This window comes from Mesoplodon bidens (genome assembly GCF_964165515.1).
Source record: "Mesoplodon bidens genome assembly, chromosome: 8".
NCBI lineage: Eukaryota > Metazoa > Chordata > Mammalia > Artiodactyla > Ziphiidae > Mesoplodon > Mesoplodon bidens.
In genome coordinates this window covers 80,863,069-80,887,639 of record NC_138165.1, presented here as the reverse complement: position 1 = coordinate 80,887,639, position 24,571 = coordinate 80,863,069, and the positions used below count along the sequence as shown (strand labels likewise).

Here is a 24,571-nt window from a genome sequence, read left to right as displayed (position 1 = left end):
TTAAGTGTGCTTTGTTTCATACAGTATTTTCTATGATATATAATGATAGAATGTTTGAGTAGTTTCCATGGTATTTGGTTTATGATTATCATAGATAAATGCCCAAACCTTCTATGAGCATTATACAATGTAAATGAATTCTCCCTGACACTCTATTACTTGGGTTACATTTGCCTTCCTCAAAGAGTATCAGTCTGAGTGCTTAGTCCACTCTATCTAATTTTTAAATATTAAGTAATTCCTATATTATTTAATCAATTCAAGTTACAGAGGAAGATGGACTCAAATTCATTTTATAAAGGTTGCATATCTTAATACTAAACATGCAAAGACAAAATAAAAACAGATTTATTTCACTTATAAGTAAAGAAATAACTAAAGTACTAGCAAATAAAATCCTGCAGTTAAATATAACTATACCTCATGAATTATATGGGTTTATTATAGAAATTCAAGGATGGTTCAAAGCTAGGAAGTGTCAACATAATACACTACATTAAGAAAAAAGTAAAACTATAAATTAAAAAAGGAAGAGAAACTGGGAAAAATAGCTGTAAAAAACATTATTAGGACTATTGACAAAATTAGAACCTGGACTATGGATTAGATAACGGTATTGTATAAATGTTAAGTATTTCAGTTTTGATAACTGCACTGTGGCTATGTATAAGAAGGTCTTTGTTCTTAGAAAATACACACTGAAGTGTTTATGGGTAAAGGAACATAGAGTTTCCAACTTTTAAAATATTCAGAAAAAAAAGATACTGAGAAAAAGAATGGGAGAGAATGCTAAGACAAATGGCAAAAATGTGCTACCTTTGTATCTTTTCTGTAAATTGAAATTTTATTAAAACTAAAGGCCTACCAAAAAAAAAAAAAGGAAGGAAGATAACTACTGAAATAAAATAAATTTAAAAAAACCTAGTGAAACCTAACAGCAAACAGTATACCAGATGGCACAATAGTGAAGGTAATTTCATCAAAATCAGACATAAGACACGGAGGCTCACTATAATCTTCTTGCTTTATTATATTTGCTAATAATGTAAGAGGGTAAGAAAATGAAATAATTAGTATATTGGAAAAGATAAAGAAAATCACTATTATTTTCAGAACACATTAATTTATATCTACCTTGTTTTCAGAAAATCCAAGAAATACTAATAATTATGAGAGCTAGATAAGAGGATTTGGTAAACTGATTAGATATAAGACAACTGTATAGAAATCAATAGCTTTTTTTTTACTAGCAATAGTCAGTTACAAATAAAAATGATTTAAAAATCCCACTGAAACAGTCATAAAAATAGGATAATTAAAAGTAAATGTAACAAAGTACAGGATCTAAATGGAAAAAAATTATTAAAAAATATTATCAAAGGACATTGAAAAAAGACCTGAAACAAATATGGAAAGACATTTCCTATTTTTGGATAGGAATAACTATAAACATGTCACTCCATACCAAATAAATAAATAAATTAAATATGATTTCATTAAGACTAAAATGAAGCTTTCTGAGGAGGATATAGTTAAAATATTTTTAAAGTTCATAAAGAAGAATAAATATTCATATAAGAATAGCTGTGGTTAATAAAGGAAACACAGTGAGAGGGGATTTGCCTTACCAAATATTAAACTACTAAAGTAAAAACATTTTGGTGTTGACACAGAAATAGATAAATGTAAAAGAACGGGGAATACAGAAAAAGATCCAATTTAGTGGGTTATCGTTTATGCTGGCATAAATGACTTTTTACATAATTATATATCTAATATTAAATATTCTGTATTATAAAATATAGAAATGGATTAAAGATTGAAATTTTAAAAAATAAAACAAGAAAAGTATTACAAGAACTATTTTAGATAATATTTTTATAAACTTGGAGTAAGAAAACGCCTGTTTACTTTTCTAAGCAAGGTAGAAAATCCAGAAGCCATAAAGAAAAAAGACACTTCCTTGCACCAACATTATCATGAGTACACAATAAGGTTGATGAAAATTCTAAATCTATAATTTCTAGTAGTTCCACCTGAAAGGAAAATAGGAATATTATCATGCTAACAAAGACAAGAAAAATAATTGTTTTCCTAGAAGAAGTTAATAAGGAGCTATCTTTGGAAGGTAATATAAGGTCATGAATCAGACAATAAACCTAGGGAAAAAAGTGGTGATTAAGACAGAACAGAATGAGGGGTAAAAGGAGGCAAAGGAGCTCAAATAATCATTCAATGTAAGAGAAAAATTCACTATTCTATTAGAACATCTCAATAGTATTCCCATGGTGAATCTCTGATCTAAACCAAGAGTATTTAAATGAGTGACTACCTGTTGGGTTATCTGCCATACCATACATGTAGTATCTCTGGAACCAGAAATCAAATGTATTCCACAGTAATCTGTAGCTAAACAAGTCACAATATCTGTAAGAAAAAGGAATGTAAAAAAAATGAAATGGCATAGTTTGGCTGGAACAGAATCATAAGGGCAATTTTAGGTCATGTTCAAACTATTACTAAATTAGTTTGTTCTAGCAGGGAGAAATGTAGGAATGGCATTGGAAAAGCACTGGGAAAGACTGACATAAAAAAGGAGCAGCACTAAAATCATGTAGGAGAGCTTTCTTTGAGGCCACCCTTCTTTGACGGTGAAGAGTAGACATGAGGCAAGAGAATGCCTGTCAAAAACCTTGGCAGGAGATTAGGTAGCTTTTAAATGGATCCCCACTTAATTTTGATATGCTTCTCTGCTCCCTTACTCTCTCATCCCCATTCACCTTCTATTCCCCCTGGAACTGCAATCCTACAGAATATGTGTCCGTAGCCAAAACAGTACATATTACACTGTAAATTCACAATATAAAATACGTTTTTCCTAAACTGTAAAAACCTGAGCTAAGTGACACCTTGGGAGTCACTGGCGCAGAATTACTAACAGACTCCATTCCCCTTCCCTAACGGGTTTATTAGGAAAACATTTACTCAATGTTTTATTCTTATATTGAAAAGACTGAGACACTAAAAACACCAGGTTAGGGACTTCCCTGGTGGTCCAGTGGTTAAGAATCCGCCTTCCAATGTTGGGGACCTCGGTTCGATCCCTGATCGGGGAACTAGGATACCACATGCCGCAGGGCAACTAAGCCCATGCGCAGCAACTAGAGAGCCCACGCACTCTGGAGCCCACGCGCCACAACTAGAGAGAAGCCTGCACGCCACAATGAAGAGCCCGCGTGCTGCAACAAAAGATCCCATGTGCTGCAACTAAGACCCAACACAGCCCAAAATAAATATGTAGATAGATAGATAGATAGATAAAGGTTAAAAAAAAAAAGGAAGCACCTGGTTAAAGTATATTCAACAATTTTACCTCTCTCATGCTTTACTACTAAAGAATAGGACAGTTGATTTCTTATTCAACTATGATAGATTTTTTTTTACCATTTTTTCATAAAATTCTTATTCTAGCAACCAATTTTTTCAGACTTAGCCTAGCATCTTTCAGATACTATGAAGCTGTATTTAATTTATATGGTGCTTAGTATAACCAAAATACATTAGACACTCCTAAAGAAAGAATGTAATATTCATAACACAACTCTATCAAAAAGTTCACTTAGCTTCAAAGGTAAAATTTATGCTTTTTATAAGAAGTATGTACTACTATTATGGTTAGGAAAAAAACAGAAAAAATTTTTTACAGGGAAAAAAAGTTAATGCTTACCCATATGTCTGATATTGTGTGAAACAATTTTGCCTTTTGTAAGTGACATCACTTGAATGCTATTATCCCAGTGTCCAGCACTAAAAAGCAACTTCGCATCATGTGATACTATAAATAGCTTAGAAGTGATCTCCAGCCCTGGAGCAAAAGGTCCATTCATACTACGCTGAGTTCTGTAAACACAATTAAATATTAGACTCTTCTTTAAAAGATCACTGAGACCGATATCAACTATTCTTTTAATCTCTCCAAAAAGAAATAAAAAATAAGTCTGTTCAACTGTTCATTTCGAAATGTCTATTAATAAGTGATAAATACATTCATATACTACATTAATCTTATATTATTCATTAAACAAAAATACATGTAACAAAATAGTCTCAAGGGTTAAGTATAAAGAAGTTGAGATTGGTGAAGGTGTGGAAAAGATTTAAATCTTGACTTTCAAAGCCAATTTAGTAAGACTGTCAATTCTGTAAATAGCCTCAAAGCGGACAAGATCAGGGTATGCCAGGATCAGGAAAACTGGAAGTTGGAAAGTTTAATCTATTTGCTTTTCCTGGCAATAAGGTACTAGCTGTACCTGTTTTGCTTTAAATGTTCACTTACTTACTTTGGATTTGTCACAGTTTGATCCCTGATGAATGTAAAGTAATTAGAAATGTTTCTGTCATAAGGCAGCCATCCATGGGTTCCAATAACATAGTTCATGCTTACTGTTATCTGGAAAAGAAACACATGAAGACAAACATTAAATGAAAATTAAAGAAAGTGACATAGAATAACCAAATGCTCACATGATGTTAGCATCTGTCACTTAGGGAATAGTGTGGGATTGTGTATTTAAAACATGAGACTCATTAAGAAAGTCTTAAAATAATTCAAATGGTTAAAAAGCTCATTGTTATCCTACTACAAGAAAAGCTGCCCTAACGTATCTTTCTTTAGTGTAAGATCATTTTCCTCAAAATTTCTCAAAGTTTACTAGCATCTATTAGTTGGCAGTCAGAAGAAATTAAGGATCAAGTCTTACCATAAAAATAAGATACTTATCATTTAGAACATAAATCAAAAGTAGATCTTATGAAGAATTATTAAGAAGGTCTCCCTTTATTAGGGACAGTAATAGTGAATATTTGCATTAAAAAATGGAAAGTTTTATTCTCCCTTGATAAAAGTAACAGATTACCAAAAACAAATTCAGATAACTTAAAAATATACAGGTATTAAAACTGAAAAATCACAAGAATTCTGCCACTCAAAAGTACTTATTATCGGGCTTCCCTGGTGGCGCAGTGGTTGAGAGTCCGCCTGCCGATGCAGGGGACATGGGTTCGTGCCCCGGTCTGGGAAGATCCCACATGCCACGGAGCGGCTGGGCCCGTGAGCCATGGCCGCTGAGCCTGCGTGTCTGGAGCCTGTGCTCTGCAACAGGAGAGGCCACAACAGTGAGAGAGGCCCACGTACCGAAAAAAAAAAAAGGACTTATTATTTTTGTATATCTTTCTAGATGTTTTTTCTAAGCAAACACACAATAAGGATAATTAGAAAAATAGGGTTAACTCTGGAATCTCTACTATTCACTGTGCTATGCTCAATTTTTATCATTTCTAAGTGACAGAATTAGAATAAGACAGACCTAGGTTTGGTCCATTTGCCAGGGTCCCTTGTTTGCTAGCTCTGTGACTTTGAGTAAGTTACTTCTGAGTTTTAATTCATCTGTAGAAGGGAAATAATAATTGTGCCTATTTCACAGGATTGTTAGGTGGATTAAATGACGAAATTCAAGTACTCAGTAATATGTCCTGCATGTGGACAGACCTTTATCTCATTTTTATTATTCTGTTTATGATAAATTTTAACATCTAGTAAGAAGTTACATCACAATTTTCTTGTACAAAATTTCCTGGTATTTTCACATATTTATTATTCCAAATAAATTTTAGAATTACAGAACTAGGACTTCCCTGGTGGCACAGTGGTTAAGAATCCACCTGCCGATGAAGGGGACATGGGTTTGAGCCCTGGTCCAGGAAGATCCTACGTGCCGCGGAGCAACTAAGCCCGTGCGTCACAACTACTGAGCCCACGTGCCACAACTACTGAAGCCTGCACACCTAGAGCCCGTGCTCCGCAACAAGAGAAGCCACCGCAATGAGAAGCCTGTGCACCACAACGAAGAGTAGCCCCCACTCACTGCAACTAGAGAAAGCCCACACACAGCCATCAAGACCCAATGCAACCATACATAAAAAAATTTAATTAAAAAAAAAAAGGATTACAGAACTACTTAAAAGCTCTGTAAATAAAAGATACATTTTGTTTTGTTTTGTTTTGCAGTATGCGGGCCTCTCACTGTTGCGGCCTCTCCCGTTGCGGAGCACAGGCTCAGGACACGCAGGCTCAGCGGCCATGGCCCATGGGCCCAGCCGCTTCACGGCATGTGGGATCTTCCTGGACCGGGGCACGAACCCCTGTCCCCTGCATCGGCAGGCGGACTCTCAACCACTGCGCCACCAGGGAAGCCCCTAAAAGATACATTTTTATACTTGGTCAAATTAATTCTATTTAAAAATTTTCTCTTTGTTTTTTTTTTGGCCATGCTGTGCAGCATGTGGGATCTTCGTTCCCCCACCAGGCTACCAGGGATCGAACTCAGGCCCCCTGCAGTGGAAGTGTGCCCTAACCACTGGACCTCCAGGGAATTCCCTTACCTATGCTTTTAAAAAAGACTTTAAAAAAATTTTATTTTCTCAATTTTTTTCATAAGTTGTAATGGATATAGACATGGCAGTGTGAAAAGGTATAAATCAACTTACCAGTAACTCAGGACTGCCTTGTGAAATAAAAGAACGAGACTGATTTTTGGGGACAATGGCCTTTATGAGTGGAATACCATCACTAATTCCCTATAAAATAAAGGACAGAGGTTTAGTGGCTGGTTCTACTATCTTTATTAGGTACAAATTATTGAAAACTTCATTTCTTTAAAGATAAACCCTGAGATATAGCCTTGTACTCTACCAAAACATATCATCACTTAATTTTAAATATAGGAAAGGAATTATATACCATGTTTGAATGGCAGACTTGAAAGTTCTGAAACCCATCACCTCTTGTATTCCACTATGCTGCTGTTAATCAAGGATGTAGATTTCAAGGAGTGTCAACCATTTAAAACAGCCAGTGATTTAAAACCTTTCCTTTTCCCATGCCGTACTGACATGAATATAAATTAGAAAACACAGACCATATAAGAAAACATTTCTCAAATTAAGTGAAATGGGAAAACTAGTTATATTTTATGGAATTTTCCTTTTGGGTTTAACTTTCAAAAAATAGATCTATTCCATTACCTGAGGCCCTTCCTGAAAGCTACAACAAAGGACCAGAAAATAAAGACAGTCCTCAGAAAACATCCATTATCTTATTACAGTGTGAAAGAGAAAAACGATTTGAAATAAGTTTTTTGATGTGACAATAGTTCCTAAATTACACCTAACATTTATTAGATAAATTATAACCTAACATTAGTGGGTACATACGACGTGCCAGGTGCTTTTCTAAGAGCTTTATATGAACTAAATAATGATGTATGACCACATGAAGTTAATGCATATCTTTTCTCTTCATACTGTGAATTAATCAAGAGAAGACAACTGACATTTAAACAAGCATAAATGGAAATGGTATCTGAAGAAATCCATTTAATAAGCCCCTTGCTTTCACTGCTACGTCAATTTTCTTCACCATTTTAACACCTAGGAAGAGACATAAAAGAGGCCTTCTCTTTTCATATGAATGAGTGGGAAACACCTTCTTGTATGATGATGAAAAGGGATTAACAATTATTGGTACCCAAGGATATCTATTGTGTTCTTTATCCTACTCCAGACACTGGCCCTGAGGAAAGCTACCCTGTGACTTGGGGTGGGTGCAGAGAGGGGCAAATGCCACTGCATCTGCAGACAGAACTCAGAATGTATTGCACTATAAAAAACAATGCCACAAATGATCAGATATGATGAAAATACTTTTATCAGCATTACATAATAAATATCTTATTACATGTCCATCAGTTTAGGGGTCAAATAGGGTTTTGTGGGTTGCCCTATGTGTAGCCAAAAGTTAACATAGCAGGACTGAGACTGCTCTCCTTAGAAAGGCTGCTTGCAAGGTTGGCCATTGCTGGCATCAGGGAACTTGGCAGGCAAAGACATCCTACACTGATATAGAACTTGTCTTCAATAATACACGTGGCTCACTATGCCTAGACTATTTGTGCAAACAATCGTCTGAATACAGGCTTTTCTTTTGGGAGTCTAGAATTTTGGAATGCGCTAGGCAGAGGTGAGTGTCTAATGAGCTTCCCTGGGAGACAAAATCATGTTGCCACATTTCATTACTGGAAGAATTAAGCACCTTCAAATGATATGTAGGTACAAAGTCCAAAATATTTACGATCTGGCCCTTTAAGAAAACATTTACTACCCTTTGCTGTATGGCATGAGAGTTACTCCTTGTTCTATGCACATCTCCAATCTATTCTTAGTAACTTTTTATCATTTTGTATTCTTCCAGAAGAGTTAATATTATCTGTCCTAACCAAATTTATAGGTAGTAATGCATTTCATATTCACATTCTGAACTATTCAAAGAACAGCTGACCCTTGAACAACTCGGGAGTTTGGGACACCAACCCTCCATGCATTATTATGTAATTTATAGTCAGCCCTCTGTATCTGCGCTTCCTCCTTATCTGCAGTTCTGCACCCACAAATTCAACCAATCCCAGATTATGTAGTACTGTAGTATTTACTATTGAAAAAAAATCCATGTATAAGTGGACCCACACTGTTCAAACCTGTGTTGTTCAAGAATCAACTGTAATTCAATATGCATATTTAAACATGTGAATTTGAAGATACTCTTTCAAGAACAGCATTAACTATCTATCTTGCTCCACTTGACTATTCCTTCTGACATCATCAATTAACAATCTGACTCATGGGCCATATTTTATATATGAGTAGACATTGTAATTAAAAGTTATTTTAGACTTCCTCTACATATCATCTCAACTGACACAAAAAGCAACTTAAATCAAATTATTCTTCCTCTTTATGTTTCCTTTGGGAGAACGTGAGTTTGGAAGAAAGAAAGCCAAAACAAACATTACAGCAGCAAACAAAAGCTTTCAACAAGGTTGTTTTAAAAAATCTAAGAACATATTACTGAAGTATTATTTACTATTTTGGATTAAGTATTAAAATCCACCCTCTCCATTAAAGAACAAAAGGAACAATGAAGTGTACAGAAATCACAGAGAAAATCCTTTGATATTATCAAGTTGGATATTACCTCTATAAAAAATGACTTGAGTTCAGGGAGGTGTTGAAATAAGTTAAAGGTTGAAGTGTCTGTTTTGGTTTGCTTCTGCACTGCTTCCTCTGCTGATAATCTAGAAGGGTGTGGTTCCTTCAAAAAAAAATTAAGAAAAAAAGGATTCCATAATTACATTAAAACATCTCTCACTATATTCCTTCATACATACCAAACTCTAGCTATGATGGATTACATACCATGCACTATTGACAACTCCTGGCTTTTGCTCCATTTCCTTGGCAGAGTTCGGGCCCTCTTCATTCCTAGAGAAACCCTACTTCTACTTTAAACTTTTTCGTACTGATCTGTCCCTTGAATCTCTAAGTCAGAATTAACTATTCTATTATTTTTCTCAGCACACTACATTATTTAGTATTTTATTTAGTACTTATTTCTTTCTATGTTAGATTATATATAGTGGGTTATGGTCTTTCCCAACTAGACAACAGGTACCCTAAAGTCAGAAAATAAGTCATATTCATGTTTGGATTTTCAACACATAGAAAAGTATCATAAATATGGTACATGCTTATGTATATGTTTGGTAAAATTAAATACATTATTCAAAAGTCCAAATTTATAATATGGGTGAATCTTTAATTCCTGAAATAAGATTTAAATGTCAATATTCTCAGAATCAAATTATAGATATTACTGCATTGCTTTTCAAATAAGTTATTATTATTCCTTACCTTTAATGCCAGAAACAAAAGATATTATCAACTTTTTAAATGAGAAGAAAATTACAAGTCAAATTAATATTCCAATGCCACAGTTAAAATGCAAAATAGAAAACCAGCTAAAGAGGATTCTATCTCCATTGCAAAATATTAGATTATGGGAAACAGATTTGACAGCTCTAATTCAATATTTATCTCTGAATTATCCATGTGAGTAGTATTCACTTTATTTGAAATCAAAAGCTGATTTTTATGTCATTTTTTTATCTTAAAAACTAATTAGCACTGCCCTTATAAAAAAAAAAAGTAAAGCTGCTGCAAAAATATTATAGAATCTATTTCAAAGTCCAATGAAGTGTTGTGTTTTATTCTGTTACTTTTGCCTTCTGACTATCAGCAGGTAAGGAATAAAGATTGATTTCAAATATGAATATTCTGTAAAAATCAATGTTGGAGGATCCAAACTGTTGCTAAGGAATAGTAACAATTATAAATCTTGGTCTGATAGCTAAATTAACAGAAGTTCATCTATAAGCCAGAGTTTAGATATACTGTTGCTGTTATAGCTGTGGAGATTTCAGTTCAACAAATACTTACTGCCCACAAATTATATGCAAGAAAGATACAAAAATGATTTAAAATAAGTTGCCGCCTTTAACATTTTATAATATAGTGAGGCAAATGGATAAATATACAACTAACTAAGGTGGAAGTGTCATAATTAGGATATAAATAACAGCCCATAAGAATGGAAAAATGATCTACAAGTTCAAAAAGGGGGCTTACAGCTATTAATTCAGAGGAAACATGGCATGGAAGAAAGGATTTGGAGTTAGATGATCATGCATCCAAATTCTGTCCCAGTCACATTCTAGTTGTATAAAGTTGGAAAAAAGTATTTGATTTTTCTAAGGTGTTGTAGGCGAGGTATTAATTTCTATGAAATACGGCTTCATCATGTAAAAAGTAAGGATGATTGAATATTTACTGTGAAGTTAGGTAAATCACTTAGCACAGTGCTTGCATAGGAAAGTATCAACTTAATAAATGGTATATTATTATGTATTCCTCATTTCCAAATTCATATACTAACAAAGATCAAGACGTCTTTGCAAGCTAATATTGGATTAACTTCTATGAATCCAAAGCTGTATGCAATCAGGAAGACAATAATTTAACTTCAGATACTAGGATGGGAAAAGAAATACAGTGATATTTATACTTCGATTTTATATATTCTGCAATTTGATTTTTAGGACTGGGTTTGGGCTCTGGATGATAAGAACCCTTTGGGAGCAGATGTCAGCTACTAAAAGTCTTATACATGCAATGAGTCCCAGTATTAGAACAGCTTTAATAGTATAACCTAACTGGTATTCAGTTAGAGCTACTTCTCCATTTAATAAAGGAGGGAGTAATAGCTCACCTGACAGGGGCCTCAACTTTTCCTTTCCCAGAAACAACAAAATAAATGTGATTGGCTTTCTGAGTAAATATTAATCCTTTGTGACTTAAGACGAATTGACTGAATATGTGGATTTTGACTGCAATATTTTGATATTTAAAATAGGAACAATCATGGGCTTCCCTGGTGGCGCAGTGGTTGAGAATCTGCCTGCCAATGCAGGGGACACGGGTTCAAGCCCTGGTCTGGGAAAATCCCACATGCCGTGGAGCAACTAGGCCCGTGAGCCACAACTACTGAGCCTGCGCGTCTGAAGCCTGTGCCCCGCAACAAGAGGCCGCGACAGTGAAAGGCCCGCGCACTGCGATGAAGAGTGGCCCCCGCTTGCCGCAACTAGAGAAAACCCTCGCACAGAAACGAAGACCCAACACAGCCAAAAATAAATAAATAAATAAATAAATAAAAAGGAACAATCATTTAAATCTATTTATTTTTAAAGTGACAGTATAATTTTTTCCAAATTCTAGATAATACTGAAATAAGGTTTTTGTTTTTTGGTTTTTATTGCGGTACGCGGGCCTCTCATTGTTGTGGCCTCTCCCGTTGCGGAGCACAGGCTCCGGACGCGCAGGCTCAGCGGCCACAGCTCATGGGCCTAGCCGCTCTGCGGCATGTGGGATCTTCCCGGACCGGGGCATGAACCCGTGTCCCCTGCATCAGCAGGCGGACTCTCAACCACTGCGCCACCAGGGAAGCCCTGAAATAAGGTTTTAAATCATTAAAAACCTTGAAAATACTGGTAGTACTATTCCTTAGCAATTAAATTCTGGACTTCGGTAATCAATAACTTTTATGCTTTACCTTTAACAGTTGACAAGGTGTTTGCCCAAAATTGTTAATCATCCCTTCTAAGGCTTTTCTTTCCTTCTCATCTGTTAAGGCATCCAGATCCACAGCTCCTAAAACCAAGAGAAGTAGTCAATTCACTATAGAGCGAAAACAAATCAGCAAGCCACACAACTGTTTAACATATCAGAGACTGATCAGTGTATTTTCAACAAAATATTATTCCATTCATCAATTTATAAAACTACTGTAAAGAGATAATTTTTAAAAAACCAGTAAAGCTTCAGATATTAAATATGTACAAAAATAAATTCCACCCACTGTTTAGAACTAAAATATTTTAAACAAAAGTTAACTGGTTGTCTATAAAAGTTTCTCTTATAAAAATGCACACTATACTCATAGTACACCTGATTGCTTTCTTCACAATAGTTAAGCTGAAACAAGTGTAATAACCACACAAAAATACTGCTATAAATTAGTTTATCTAACAAAAGTTGGGCAAGGTGATATTCTGGCTAACTGATTATACCAGCCATACTTAATCCCTATTGTTACATAGCTAGTAATTGACCAAACTAGGTAAAGTCTGATTTCAAAGTCTATGCTCCTAACCACCATGCTATACTACCTTCCTACAAAACTGTTATCAAATGAATACAGCAAGGTAAAAACATGCTTGTCTATTTACCAAAAGTCATGTGGGTTCTGCTCAAATTCATAAAACTTCACACTATTCATAATCTTTAGAACTATTAGCTCTATGGAAGGATTAGGAAAGAACTCCTTCTTAAGCCTTTCAAAGCCTTCAAAAATGTTCTTGATCCAGAGCTAAACATTAGAATAATGTCATCTGACTATCATTGGAAGAAGAATTTGTTTTGTTTTCTTTTGTTTTTGCGGTACGCGCGGGCCTCTCACTGCTGCGGCCCCTACCGTTGCGGAGCACAGGCTCCGGACGTGCAGGCCCAGCGGCCATGGCTCACGGGCCCAGCCGCTCCACGGCATGTGGGATCTTCCTGGACCGGGGCACGAACTGGTGTCCCCTGCATCGGCAGGCAGACTCTCAACCACTGCGCCACCAGGGAAGCCCAGAATTGTTATTTTAATTCTAAAAAGTCTTATTTAATGTCTACTAACAATTTAATACAGAATATTCAGACCCAACTGAATAGGACACATATGGCCAGAGATCAAAATCTTTTATGCCACCAATAATTGACATTTTAACTACTATTTTTTTAAAAAGCAGCAGCCTTTCAAATAGAAAAGATAACTAAAACTATTTTTTAAATGTAGTCTTTCTTGTGTTAAATAGTTATGCCAAAAACACCACGTATAAACACATATTAAATAATATTTTTTATTAACATAATGAAAGAGAAAAAGTATAGGCTTATACCTTCATAACTACAGTAATAGAAAACATTGAGTGCCTCCACTGCAGCTGGCCCCCTCTGTTTATAGCCAAAAATCAGATCTATCCATTCATGAAGATGAGCAGAAACATATTCAGACTCCTAGAAAAAAAACAAATTTAGCAATTAATATAGAGATACCTTCCAACTACAACATAATGATAGGTCCTTTAAAAAAAAATAAGAGCATTTTAATAAATAAAATACTGTTAAAAAAAATAAGAGCATTTTATGCATTTCCACACACAAATCTTATCATTGTAAATAAAATTATCTCAAAATCATTTTAAACACTGAACCAAGTTGACTATATTTTATCTAGTAAAATGTAGACATATTTATTAATATTTACTACATATACATCTCCTAACTAATGGGTAAAGAAAATAACAAATCTTCTTATAGCCCAAATAAGAACATCAAAAAAATTAATGATAGCTGTGGAATACAGCTTTCTTGTGAAAATTCCACTGAAATAGTCCAGAAAATCAATTCAAGGAAACAAGGAAACCGCACTGGGGTGTATTGAAGATAGCTGAAAAATCACTCCCTCCACACACCCCCATACCGCCAACTAAGAGGTGAACTTGGTGGCAGGCAGAGGCTTAAAGAACCCGGAGCCTGTTAGTGAGGAGTTGAAAGACCGTAAGAAAATTGTTATTGGAGACAGGAGAAAAGGGAACTCATGTTTTCGTTACATGAAAGATAGAAAGGGTACCTAATGAACTCTTGGATCTGGGGGTAGAGATTTCCAGGCAGAATGTTTTTAAATGATAATTGGCTTCTTTTAGCTGCCTGTGATTATGTGTGGGAGGAGCAAGAATGAGTTTTAAAAATGAACTGTTTGGGTCTTAAGCATAATTTTAAAAGTATATAAAGGAGTTGGGTCTTGCTGGGCACAAAAATTATTTCTTATTTCCAGGATTACTAGAAAGCAAAGACTCTCAAAGTGAGACATGGCCTAAGTTAATGCTTAAATCAGAAGGTTTCCAGTAAAATATGGCCTTGGGCAAAAGTTTAGATCAAGAGTGTGGCTAAAAAACAATCTGCTGAGATCTCAAAGATTTTAGGTTGTGTGTCACAGACCCACTCAACTAGACAATAGAGCATCTTAACCTTAAGAACATTTCCCATTGTAGCCTCCCACTCAGCCCAAAGGAGATAATGAACTATCTCATAAAGTAATGTGGAATGGTTTTTGCCCAACAGAGTTGATGCATAAGAAACCCATAACATTTTAAAAGAAATTGCATTAATTCAAGCTGAAAAAGTTAAAAACTGTTCAAAAATTAAAAGAGACTTTGGCTTCCAGCTTATCATGGTTAGGAAAGAGGCTTGCAAAGATACTCTTGTAAACAATGTTTTTTGTTTTAGTTTTTATGGAAAAGAATGACTAAGAGTGAAAAGCCAAGAGCCTAAGGGTAGAACAAAAAGATACATGGAGAACCAATATCAGGGAATAGTACTGGGCCCTAGTTAAGTAACTGAGAGCATGTCCCTGCTGGAATTCTGAATTGTTATAAACAAGAGGCTAGGTGCCTCTGTTTAACCAATATCAGGGAATAGCACTGGGCCCTAGTAAAGTAACTGAGAGCATGTCCCTGCTGGAATTCTCAATTGTTGTAAACAAGAGGCTAGGTGCCTCTGTTTTCTCGCTTCCTTTTGAATGTTAGTGTCTATTATAGTTTTCCTGTCCTTGTTACACCACTGTTACATGGGGGGCAGATAACTTGTCTCCTTACTTCAGTCTTCAGATACAAGAGGAGACACTGGAGTAGTTTCATCCACACATGGATTTGATTTAGATGACTAATAAGATTCTGGACTTCAGGCCTCATGCCTTTATGCAAGGATCAGCAAACTACTGTTTGTGGGCCAAACCTTACTAGCAGCCAGATTTGTAGATTAGCAGAACACAGACATACCCCCATTTTCTTTTGCACTACAATGGCAGAATTTCAACACAGACTAAGTTTACAGCCAATGAAAATATTTACTAGCTGGTCCTTTACGGAAAAAGTCTGCAGAACCCTGCCTTAATGAGCTGAGACTTTGGGAAGGTCTTGAGAGGAAGTATGTACATTTTGCATGTAGAAGGAATCTAAATACTTCGTGGCCAGAGGGCAGCCTGTGTATGGTGGATTAAAGATAGCTGCAAATTCTTTCTCACTCCAACCATTAAGAGATGGAGTTTACTTTCTTTCCTCTGGAATCTGCACTGATCCTGTTACTATTTAACCATGACAAGAAGGCAGAAGTGATACTCTGACAGTTCACAGCCTTAGGCCTCAAGAAAGTGTAGAAGCTTCCACTTTTGCATTCTTGGGGGGCCTTGAGCTGCTAGGTAAGAAGTCTGGCTAATCAGTTAGAGAGACCACATGAAGAGGAGATATCCTGAGACTACAGGGAGAGGGAGAAAAGTCAGCATCCCAGTGTCTCAATGCAGCCTCCAGATGACTCCAACCTCAACTGCCATATGACTGCAAGCGGATGAGAACCTTAAGCAAGACCAGAAGAACTGCCCAGTTGAGGCAAGTCAACTCACATAAGCGTGAGAAATAATAAAATAGCTATAGTTTTAAGCCACTAAATTTTGGGATAGTTTGTTACACGGCAATACATAACTGAAACACAAACTTCTAACCTCTTATTAATGAGGAGTATGTCTTCCTAAAATCCTGGACCCCTACTTACTGTCATAGATAACACAGAAGGAAGCATCTGAGAAGTTCCTGCCTAGTTAAAAAGTAACAGATTATTTTTCAGAGTTGTTTTATTTTTTCCCAATTCCTTATTCATGCATGGGGTTATTGCTTACAAATGTTAAAGTGTAGTCCTGAATTTTGTAAACTTGACTAACTATGTACTAATGACAAGGAATATTTCCAAGTACTGGCTTATTTAGTTTCAGAATCTGTAACACTTCAGTTTAGATAGAAAGCTAAGTGGGCTCTTGTGGGGGGAAAAAGCATTATCTGCAAGATAATAACACAATAGCAACATTAAACTAACTCTCACTAGTCCTTCAATTCCAAAATGGAAATATAGCTAAAAAACTAGTAAAATTTTTAAGTGGCATTTAGGATTTATTTAGCTGTCTTATTAAAAACTTACTGGAATCCTTCAGAGGAAAAAAAGTGTACTTATTCTTGTTAGATTTGAAACAAATGTGGGAACTGTGAAAATCAAACTATACCAGCTTGGTGACCAAAATAGTTTCACATACAATAGGTAGATATCTCAGAGAAGTGAAAAAAAAATTTTTTGCATACATCCATGGGACTGTATGTACTACTATAGTCTCACTAGATCAGAAAATCCATAACCTCAAAATAAATGACTATATTATACTTTCTAAAACAGCACATATAATAGGTTACAAATTCATCCAGGAAAATAATAGATATACTTTATTCCATCATCCTCTGGAAAACACATATATCTTTATCTTATTGATTTGTCTAATAACTAAACACAAAAATCTTACCAGAGCTTTCCTATGTTTATAGATGAAATCTTCAGATGACTTAGCCCATTTGGGGAGAATGACATCATTTACTACTTCTCTGGAAACTTGTAGATGACCGAAGTTAAATTCTAAGACATGTAAAAGATAAACATATCAAATCATTTTAGATTTAAATAAATCAAGTAAAACAAATAAAAGGGTACATTCCTTAGCAAAACTGAAGGTTTTTCTTCTTTTATTAAGAGTAAAAGGTGAGAATCAAGTTCCTTTCTCTTTTTAAAAAATTTTTATTTTATATTGGAATATAGTTGATCAACAACGTCCTGTTAGCTTCACATGCACAGCAAAGCAACTCAGCCATACATATACATGTATCTATTCTTTTTCAAATTCTTTTCCCATTATGGTTATTAGAGTATTGAGCAGAGTTCCCTGTGCTATACAGCAGGTACTTGTTGGCTATCTATTTTAAATATAGCCCTGTGTACAGGTCAAACCCAAACTCCCAATCTATCCTTCCCCCGCATCAAGTTCCCTTCTTGATATAAATTTATTGAACAGGTAAAAATAATTTTTATTTATTGGAATGCATTTTATCAGTTGATTATAAAGGTAAATGAAAATAAGATAGTTTAAAATTAGTTATTAGAAGATATGTCAGATAATAGTTTATTTTTTGCTGAAAAAAGTGGAGGAAATTATAGCTATAACCAAAACCCTTAACCTGAACAAAAATGCAACACTAAGCATTCTTCTTACATTAAAAATAATTAACAAAGTCCTTCTAATGGTTAATTTACAAAATAGAGCTCCTTAGAGTTTTTGGTGTAACTTACAACTTAAAATGACTTGTTTGTCTTATGTAAAAACAATATATTTATATACCACTATTTTAAGTAGATACTGACATAATAAAGATTTGCTCATTCTAGTTAGAACACAGTACATTTGACAAAATTGTCCCAAAGATGAGATTTTCTTATTCATACAGTGTGGAAAGGGAAAAGTGTTAACACAAAAGACCTTCATTAAAGATGCTGCCTAAAGGGCTTCCCTGGTGGCACAGTGGTTGGGAGTCTGCCTGCCGGTACAGGACACGCGGGTTCAGGCCCTGGTCTGGGAGGGTCCCACATGCCACGGAGCGGCTGGGCCCGTGAGCCATGGCCACTGAGCCTGCGGGTCCGGAGCCTGTGCTCCACGACGGGAGAGGCGGCGGCGGTGAGAGGCCCACGTACCGCAAAAAAAAAAAAAAAAAAGGTGCTGCCTAAAAATATCACTGTGTCCTTAAAGCTGAAGAGAGGTTTAAGTGTCACAGAATGATAGGATGCACAGTGTGTGTGGCCTTAACCCAACTATTGTATAGCAGATATTGTTGGCCACCTGATAGCCATTCCTCCTTATCTGGTAGAAGAACCTTCCTTTTATTCAAGTGTCCATCCTGTCCCATATTTCATGCTTGTTGTAGGTGACTGGCATAGAAGTTGGTATATGACCCAGCTCTGGACAGTGAAGGGAGATTATGAGAAAGGGTTTCTCAAACTTAAGAAAGGACAGGGCTTCCCTGGTGGCGCAGTTGTTTAGAGGCCGCCTGCCAATGCAGGGAACGTGGGTTCATGCCCCGGTCTGGGAAGATCCCACATGCCGCAGAGTGGCTGGACCCGTGAGCCATGGCTGCTGAGCCTATGCATCCGGAGACTGTGCTCCGCAATGGGAGAGGCCACAACAGTGAGAGGCCCGCGTACCGCAAAGAAGAAAACAAAAAAAAAACAAAGGACACATATCTTGGGTCACAAATCTAGCCTTGGTAAATGTAAGAAAATTGAAATCGTATCAACTATCTTTTCTGACCACAACACTATGAGACTAGATATCAATTACAGGAAAAGATCTGTAAAAAATACAAACACATGGAGGCTAAACAATACACTACTTAATAACGAAGTGATCACTGAAGAAATCAAAGAGGAAATCAAAAAATACCTAGAAACAAATGACAATGGAGACATGACGACCCAAAACCTATGGGATGCAGCAAAAGCAGTTCTAAGAGGGAAGTTTATAACACTACAATTCTACCTTAAGAAACAGGAAACATCTCAGATAAACAACCTAACCTTGCACCTAAGCAATTAGAGAAAGAAGAACAAAAAAACCCCAGGGCTAGCAGAAGGAAAGAAATCATAAAGATCAGATCAGAAATAAATGAAAAAGAAATGAAGGAAACGATAGCAAAGATCAATAAAACTAAAAGCTGGTTCGCTGAGAAGATAAACAAAACTGATAAACCATTAGCCAGACTCATCAAGAAAAAAAGGGAGAAGACTCAAATCAATAGAATTAGAAATGAAAAAGGAGAAGTAACAACTGACACTGAAGAAATACAAAGGATCATGAAGGATTACTACAAGCAACTCTATACCAATAAAATGGACAACCTGGAAGAAATGGACAAATTCTTAGAAATGCACAACCTGCCGAGACAGAAATAGGAAGAAATAGAAAATATGAGCAGGCCAATCACAAGCACTGAAATTGAAACTGTGATTAAAAATCTTCCAACAGGGGCTTCCCTGGTGGCGCAGTGGTTGAGAGTCCACCTGCCAATCCAGGGGACACAGGTTCGTGCCCTGGTCCAGGAAGATCCCATATGCCACGGAGCAGCTAGGCCTGTGAGCCATGGCCGCTGAGCCTGCGCGTCCAGAGCCTGTGCTCCATAACGGGAGAGGCCACAACAGTGAGAGGCCTGCGTACCGCAAAAAAAAAAAAAAAAAACTTCCAACAAACAGAAGCCCAGGACCAGATGACTTCACAGGCGAATTCTATCAAACATTTAGAGAAGAGCTAACACCTATCCTTCTCAAACTCTTCCAAAATATAGCAGAGGGAGGAACACTCCCAAACTCAATCTACGAGGCCACCATCACCCTGATACTAAAACCAGACAAAGATGTCACAAAGAAAGAAAACTACAGGTGAATATCACTGATAAACATAGATGCAAAAATCCTCAACAAAATACTAGCAAACAGAATCCAACAGAACATTAAAGGGATCATAAACCATGATCAAGTGGGGTTTATTCCAGGAATGCAAGGAGTCTTCAATATATGCAAACCAATCAACATGATACACCATATTAACAAACTGAAGGAGAAAAACCATATGATCATCTCAATAGATGCAGAGAAAGCTTTCGACAAAATTCAACACCCATTTATGATAAAAACCCTGCAGAAAGTAGGCATAGAGGGAACTTTCCTCAACATATAAAGGCCATATATGACAAACCCACAGTCAACATCATCCTCAATGGTGAAAAACTGAAACCATTCCCACTAAGATCAGGAACAAGGCAAGGTTGCCCACTCTCACCACTATTATTCAACATAGTTTTGGAAGTTTTAGCCACAGCAATCAGAGAAGAAAAAGAAATAAAAGGAATCCAAATTGGAAAAGAAGAAGTAAAGCTGTCACTGTTTGCAGATGACATGATACTATACATAGAGAATCCTAAAGATGCTACCAGAAAACTGCTAGAGCTAATCAATGAATTTGGTAAAGTAGCAGGATACAAAATTAATGCACAGAAATCTCTGGCATTCCTGTACACTAATGATGAAAAATCTGAAAGTGAAATCAAGAAAACACCCCCATTTACCACTGCAACAAAGAGAATAAAATATCTCGGAATAAACCTACCTAAGGAGACAAAAGACCTATATGCAGAAAATTATAAGACACTGATGAAAGAAATTAAAGATGATACCAATAGATGGAGAGATATACCATGTTCTTGGATTGGAAGAATCAACATTGTGAAAATGACTCTACTATCCAAAGCAATCTACAGATTCAATGCAATCCCTATCAAACTACCAATGGCATTCTTCACAGAACTAGAACAAAAAATTTCACAACTTGTACGGAAACACAAAAGACCCCGAGTAGCCAAAGCAATCTTGAGAACGAAAAATGGAGCTAGAGGAATCACGCTCCCTGACTTCAGACTATACTACAAAGCTACAGTGATCAAGACAGTATGGTACTGGCACAAAAACAGAAATACAGATCAATGGAACAGGATAGAAAGCCCACAGATAAACCCACGCATATATGGTCACCTTTTCTTTGATAAACGAGGCAAGAATATACAGTGGAGAAAAGAAAGCCTCTTCAGTAAGTGGTGCTGGGAAAACTGGACAGCTACATGTAAAAGTATGAAATTAGAACACTCCCTAATACCATACACAAAAATAAACTCAAAATGGATTAAAGACCTAAATGTAAGGCCAGACACCATCAAACTCTTAGAGGAAAACATAGTCAGAACACTCTATGATATAAATCACAGCAAGATCCTTTTTGACCCACCTCCTAGAGAAATGGAAATAAAAACAAAAATAAACACATGGGACCTAATAAAACTTAAAAGCTTTTGCACAGCAAAGGAAATCATAAACAAGACCAAAAGACAACCCTCAGAATGGGAGAAAATATTTGCAAATGAAGCAACTGACAAAGGATTAATCTCCAAAACATACAAGCAGCTCATGCAGCTCAATAACAAAAAAACAACCCAATCCAAAAATGGGCAGAAGACCTAAATAGACCGTTTATCCAAAGAAGATATACAGATTGCCAACAAACACATGAAAGAATGCTCAACATCATTAATCATTAGAGAAATGCAAATCAAAACTACAATGAGATATCATCTCACACTATCATCAAAAATCTACAAACAATAAATGCTGGAGAGGGTGTGGAGAAAAGGGAACCCTCTTGCACTGTTGGTGGGAATGTAAATTGATACAGCCACTATGGAGAACAGTATGGAGGTTCCTTAAAAAACTAGAAATAGAACTACCATAGGACCCAGCAATCCCACTACTAGGCATATACCCTGAGAAAACCATAATTCAAAAAGAGTCATGTACCAAAATGTTCATTGTAGCTCTATTCACAATAGCCAGGACATGGAAGCAACCTAAGTGTCCATCAACAGATGAATGGATAAAGAAGATGTGGCACATACATACAATGGATTATTACTCAGCCATAAAAAGGAATGAAATTGAGTTATTTGTAGTGAGGTGGATGGACCTAGAGTCTGTCATGCAGAGTGAAGTAAGTCAGAAAGAGAAAAACAAATACCATATGCTAACACATATATATGGAATCTAAGAAGAAGGAAAAAAAGGTCATGAAGAACCTAGGGGTAAGAAGGGAATAAAGACACAGACCTACTAGAGCATGGACTTGAGGATATGGGGAGGGGGAAGGGTAAGCTGTGACTAAGTGAGAGAGTGGCATGGACATATATACACTACCAAACGTAAAATAGATAGCTAGTGGGAAGTAGCTGCATAGCACAGAGAGATCAGCTAGGTGGTTTGTGACCACCTAGAGGGGTGGGATGGGGAGGGTGGGAGGGAGAGAGATGCAAGAGGGAAGACATATGGGAACATATGTATATGTATAACTGACTCACTTTGTTATAAAGCATAAACTAACACACCATTGTAAAGCAATTATACTCCAATAAAGTTGTAAAGAAAAAAAAAGAAAGGACACAAAGAATTAAAAGTCCCACTTCTTTTTAAGACACTGTTGTATATGCCTATGATGCTTAGAATTGCTTTAGTTATTTGTAATCATGAGAGTAACTAGCCAAGAACAAAGCCAAAACACCCAGACCAGCAGAGTAAAAATACAGAAAGAACTTGGCTTTGATGATGTTGTTAAGTTACCATATCTCAGGACTTTTATTATGGAAAGTACTATAATTTTCTTGCTTGCACAATGTTGAGTTGGTTTTGTTAATGTTTGTTGTCATTCTAACATACTTTGCTTTGTCTTACCCAGCTCATTTCAAATAAAGAGGCAATGTATAATTAGAAATGGAGGCCACCAGGACAGTAGTATAAGACAGCAACTAGCTGTGGTGAATGTGAGTAATTGTCAAGCTAGGCAAACCTTAAATTCTCTATCCTAATTTAATCTGCTTATTCCTACTATCCCAGATACCCTACTTTAGAAGACTCAAATCCTCTGGCTGACTGAGTCTAGGATCACACTTAGTCAACAGTTGCATCTGATTTTCTGAAGGTGACCACTTCTAACTGCCTTATTCTGAGAGTTAGATGCCTTGCCTCCAACAACCTGCCCCAGAGTGCACAATTGAAGGTCATGAAGTCCTGGATATGCTTTCACCAGCAGGACAAACAATTCTACTGAGCAAGCAAAGGGTCAAACATTAACATTACGTGCTGAGGGAGGAAAAAGAAGTTGTAACAGCCCTTTGACACTGGAATTTCCCTAAAGAACACCAGTAGTAAGAACCTTGCCAATTTCCTTATTTGTACTCAAAATAAATCTAAACTACCTCATAGAAAAAGTATTTGGACATTTTTAAAGACCATATTTCACTCTATGATTCTTTTCTTCAAAAACATAATATGGTTTTTCAAATATTGTGGTAACTTATACCCAGTCATTATTTTCAGCTTGCCTCCTGTCTTCTGCTGTAAAAGGAGTCAGCAAATTTCTTCCAAGTGTCAAAGAATAAATATTTTTGGCTTTGTGAGCCCTATGGTCTCTGATGCAATTACTCAAATCTGCCATTATACTGTGAAAGCAGCCACAGTTTACGTAAATGAATTGGTTAGTTGTATTCCAATAAAACTTTATTTATAAACACATGGGTCTGCCCACAGATTTGGCCCATGAACCTATAGTTTGCTGACCCCTGGTATAAATCTTCATCTTATCTAACTCAAACACTTTTAACCCATGGAGCTTTATGGCTGAAATAGCATATAGCCATTTTTTGCTTCTCTAGTAAACACTGTACTCTGATAAATTCTCTTACCAATTCAAATTTGACTCATTTATCTTATTCACTGTAACACTTCTATCCGTAGAAGATAAGACTAGTACCTGAACATCATTTAAGCCCTGTCACTGGAAAATACACAGACAGAATGAACCTTAAATAATCTAGAGGTCATTACAAAAATGTCCTAAAAGATATTTTTCAGGATTCTCCATTGGGACCTGTTCAGTCCAATTTTTAATCTCCTATTTCTTACGATTTTGATTTTCCAAAAATTCTGGGAAATAGAAGAATTCAGGAATAAGTTCCTTCACATCATATGGATTGTCCATGAGAGCCTGCCAGGTAGCAGGGATGGAATGGAATTGTCGATCTGCACAGTCAAACCTGCATGTGGAGATTGAAAGAGAACAGTGAATACTGAATGATAGCAACAACAGGCTAAAACAAACCTTTAATCTTCCTTCAGGTTTCCTCATGATTAGTTTCTCTTTATTTAACCTTTCTCTTTAACATCTAAAAACGCAAGTTGCTCTCCTTAGGACAATCTTTCTTATTTTGTTGCCAGGAACTGAATACTATAATTTTAATCCCTAGTATCATCTTAGTTAAAATAGATGAAAATGGCATAATTTTTAATCAGTAAAATTTATTATAGAAAGTAAATAAATATTGTTTGGATATTTTAAAATTACAGAGTTTAAATACCACTCTAAGTGTTATAGTATTTACATACATAGTTAACAGATCTATAGAAATGCTGCTGATTTAATCCTTGATACATAAGTATCTTTACAAACTCTTTT

The 24,571-nt window shown here is 36.1% G+C and overlaps 1 protein-coding gene across 9 annotated transcripts in view; it reads right to left on the bottom strand.

Annotated features, from left to right (window-relative positions):
* The window catches only part of NBEAL1 (neurobeachin like 1), a 181,770-nt gene that overhangs the window by 7,738 nt on the left and 149,461 nt on the right, over nt 1-24,571 (bottom strand). For all 9 annotated transcript variants that reach the window (XM_081241721.1, XM_081241722.1, XM_081241717.1 and 6 more), the window contains 9 exons: nt 24,022-24,152; nt 16,949-17,058; nt 13,446-13,563; nt 12,059-12,156; nt 9,089-9,205; nt 6,547-6,636; nt 4,341-4,450; nt 3,728-3,900; nt 2,333-2,427 (listed from right to left, as the gene is read on the bottom strand). In XM_081241721.1, coding sequence (XP_081097847.1) covers nt 2,333-2,427; nt 3,728-3,900; nt 4,341-4,450; nt 6,547-6,636; nt 9,089-9,205; nt 12,059-12,156; nt 13,446-13,563; nt 16,949-17,058; nt 24,022-24,152 — 1,042 coding nt within the window. The remainder of the gene's footprint in view (nt 1-2,332; nt 2,428-3,727; nt 3,901-4,340; nt 4,451-6,546; nt 6,637-9,088; nt 9,206-12,058; nt 12,157-13,445; nt 13,564-16,948; nt 17,059-24,021; nt 24,153-24,571) is intronic.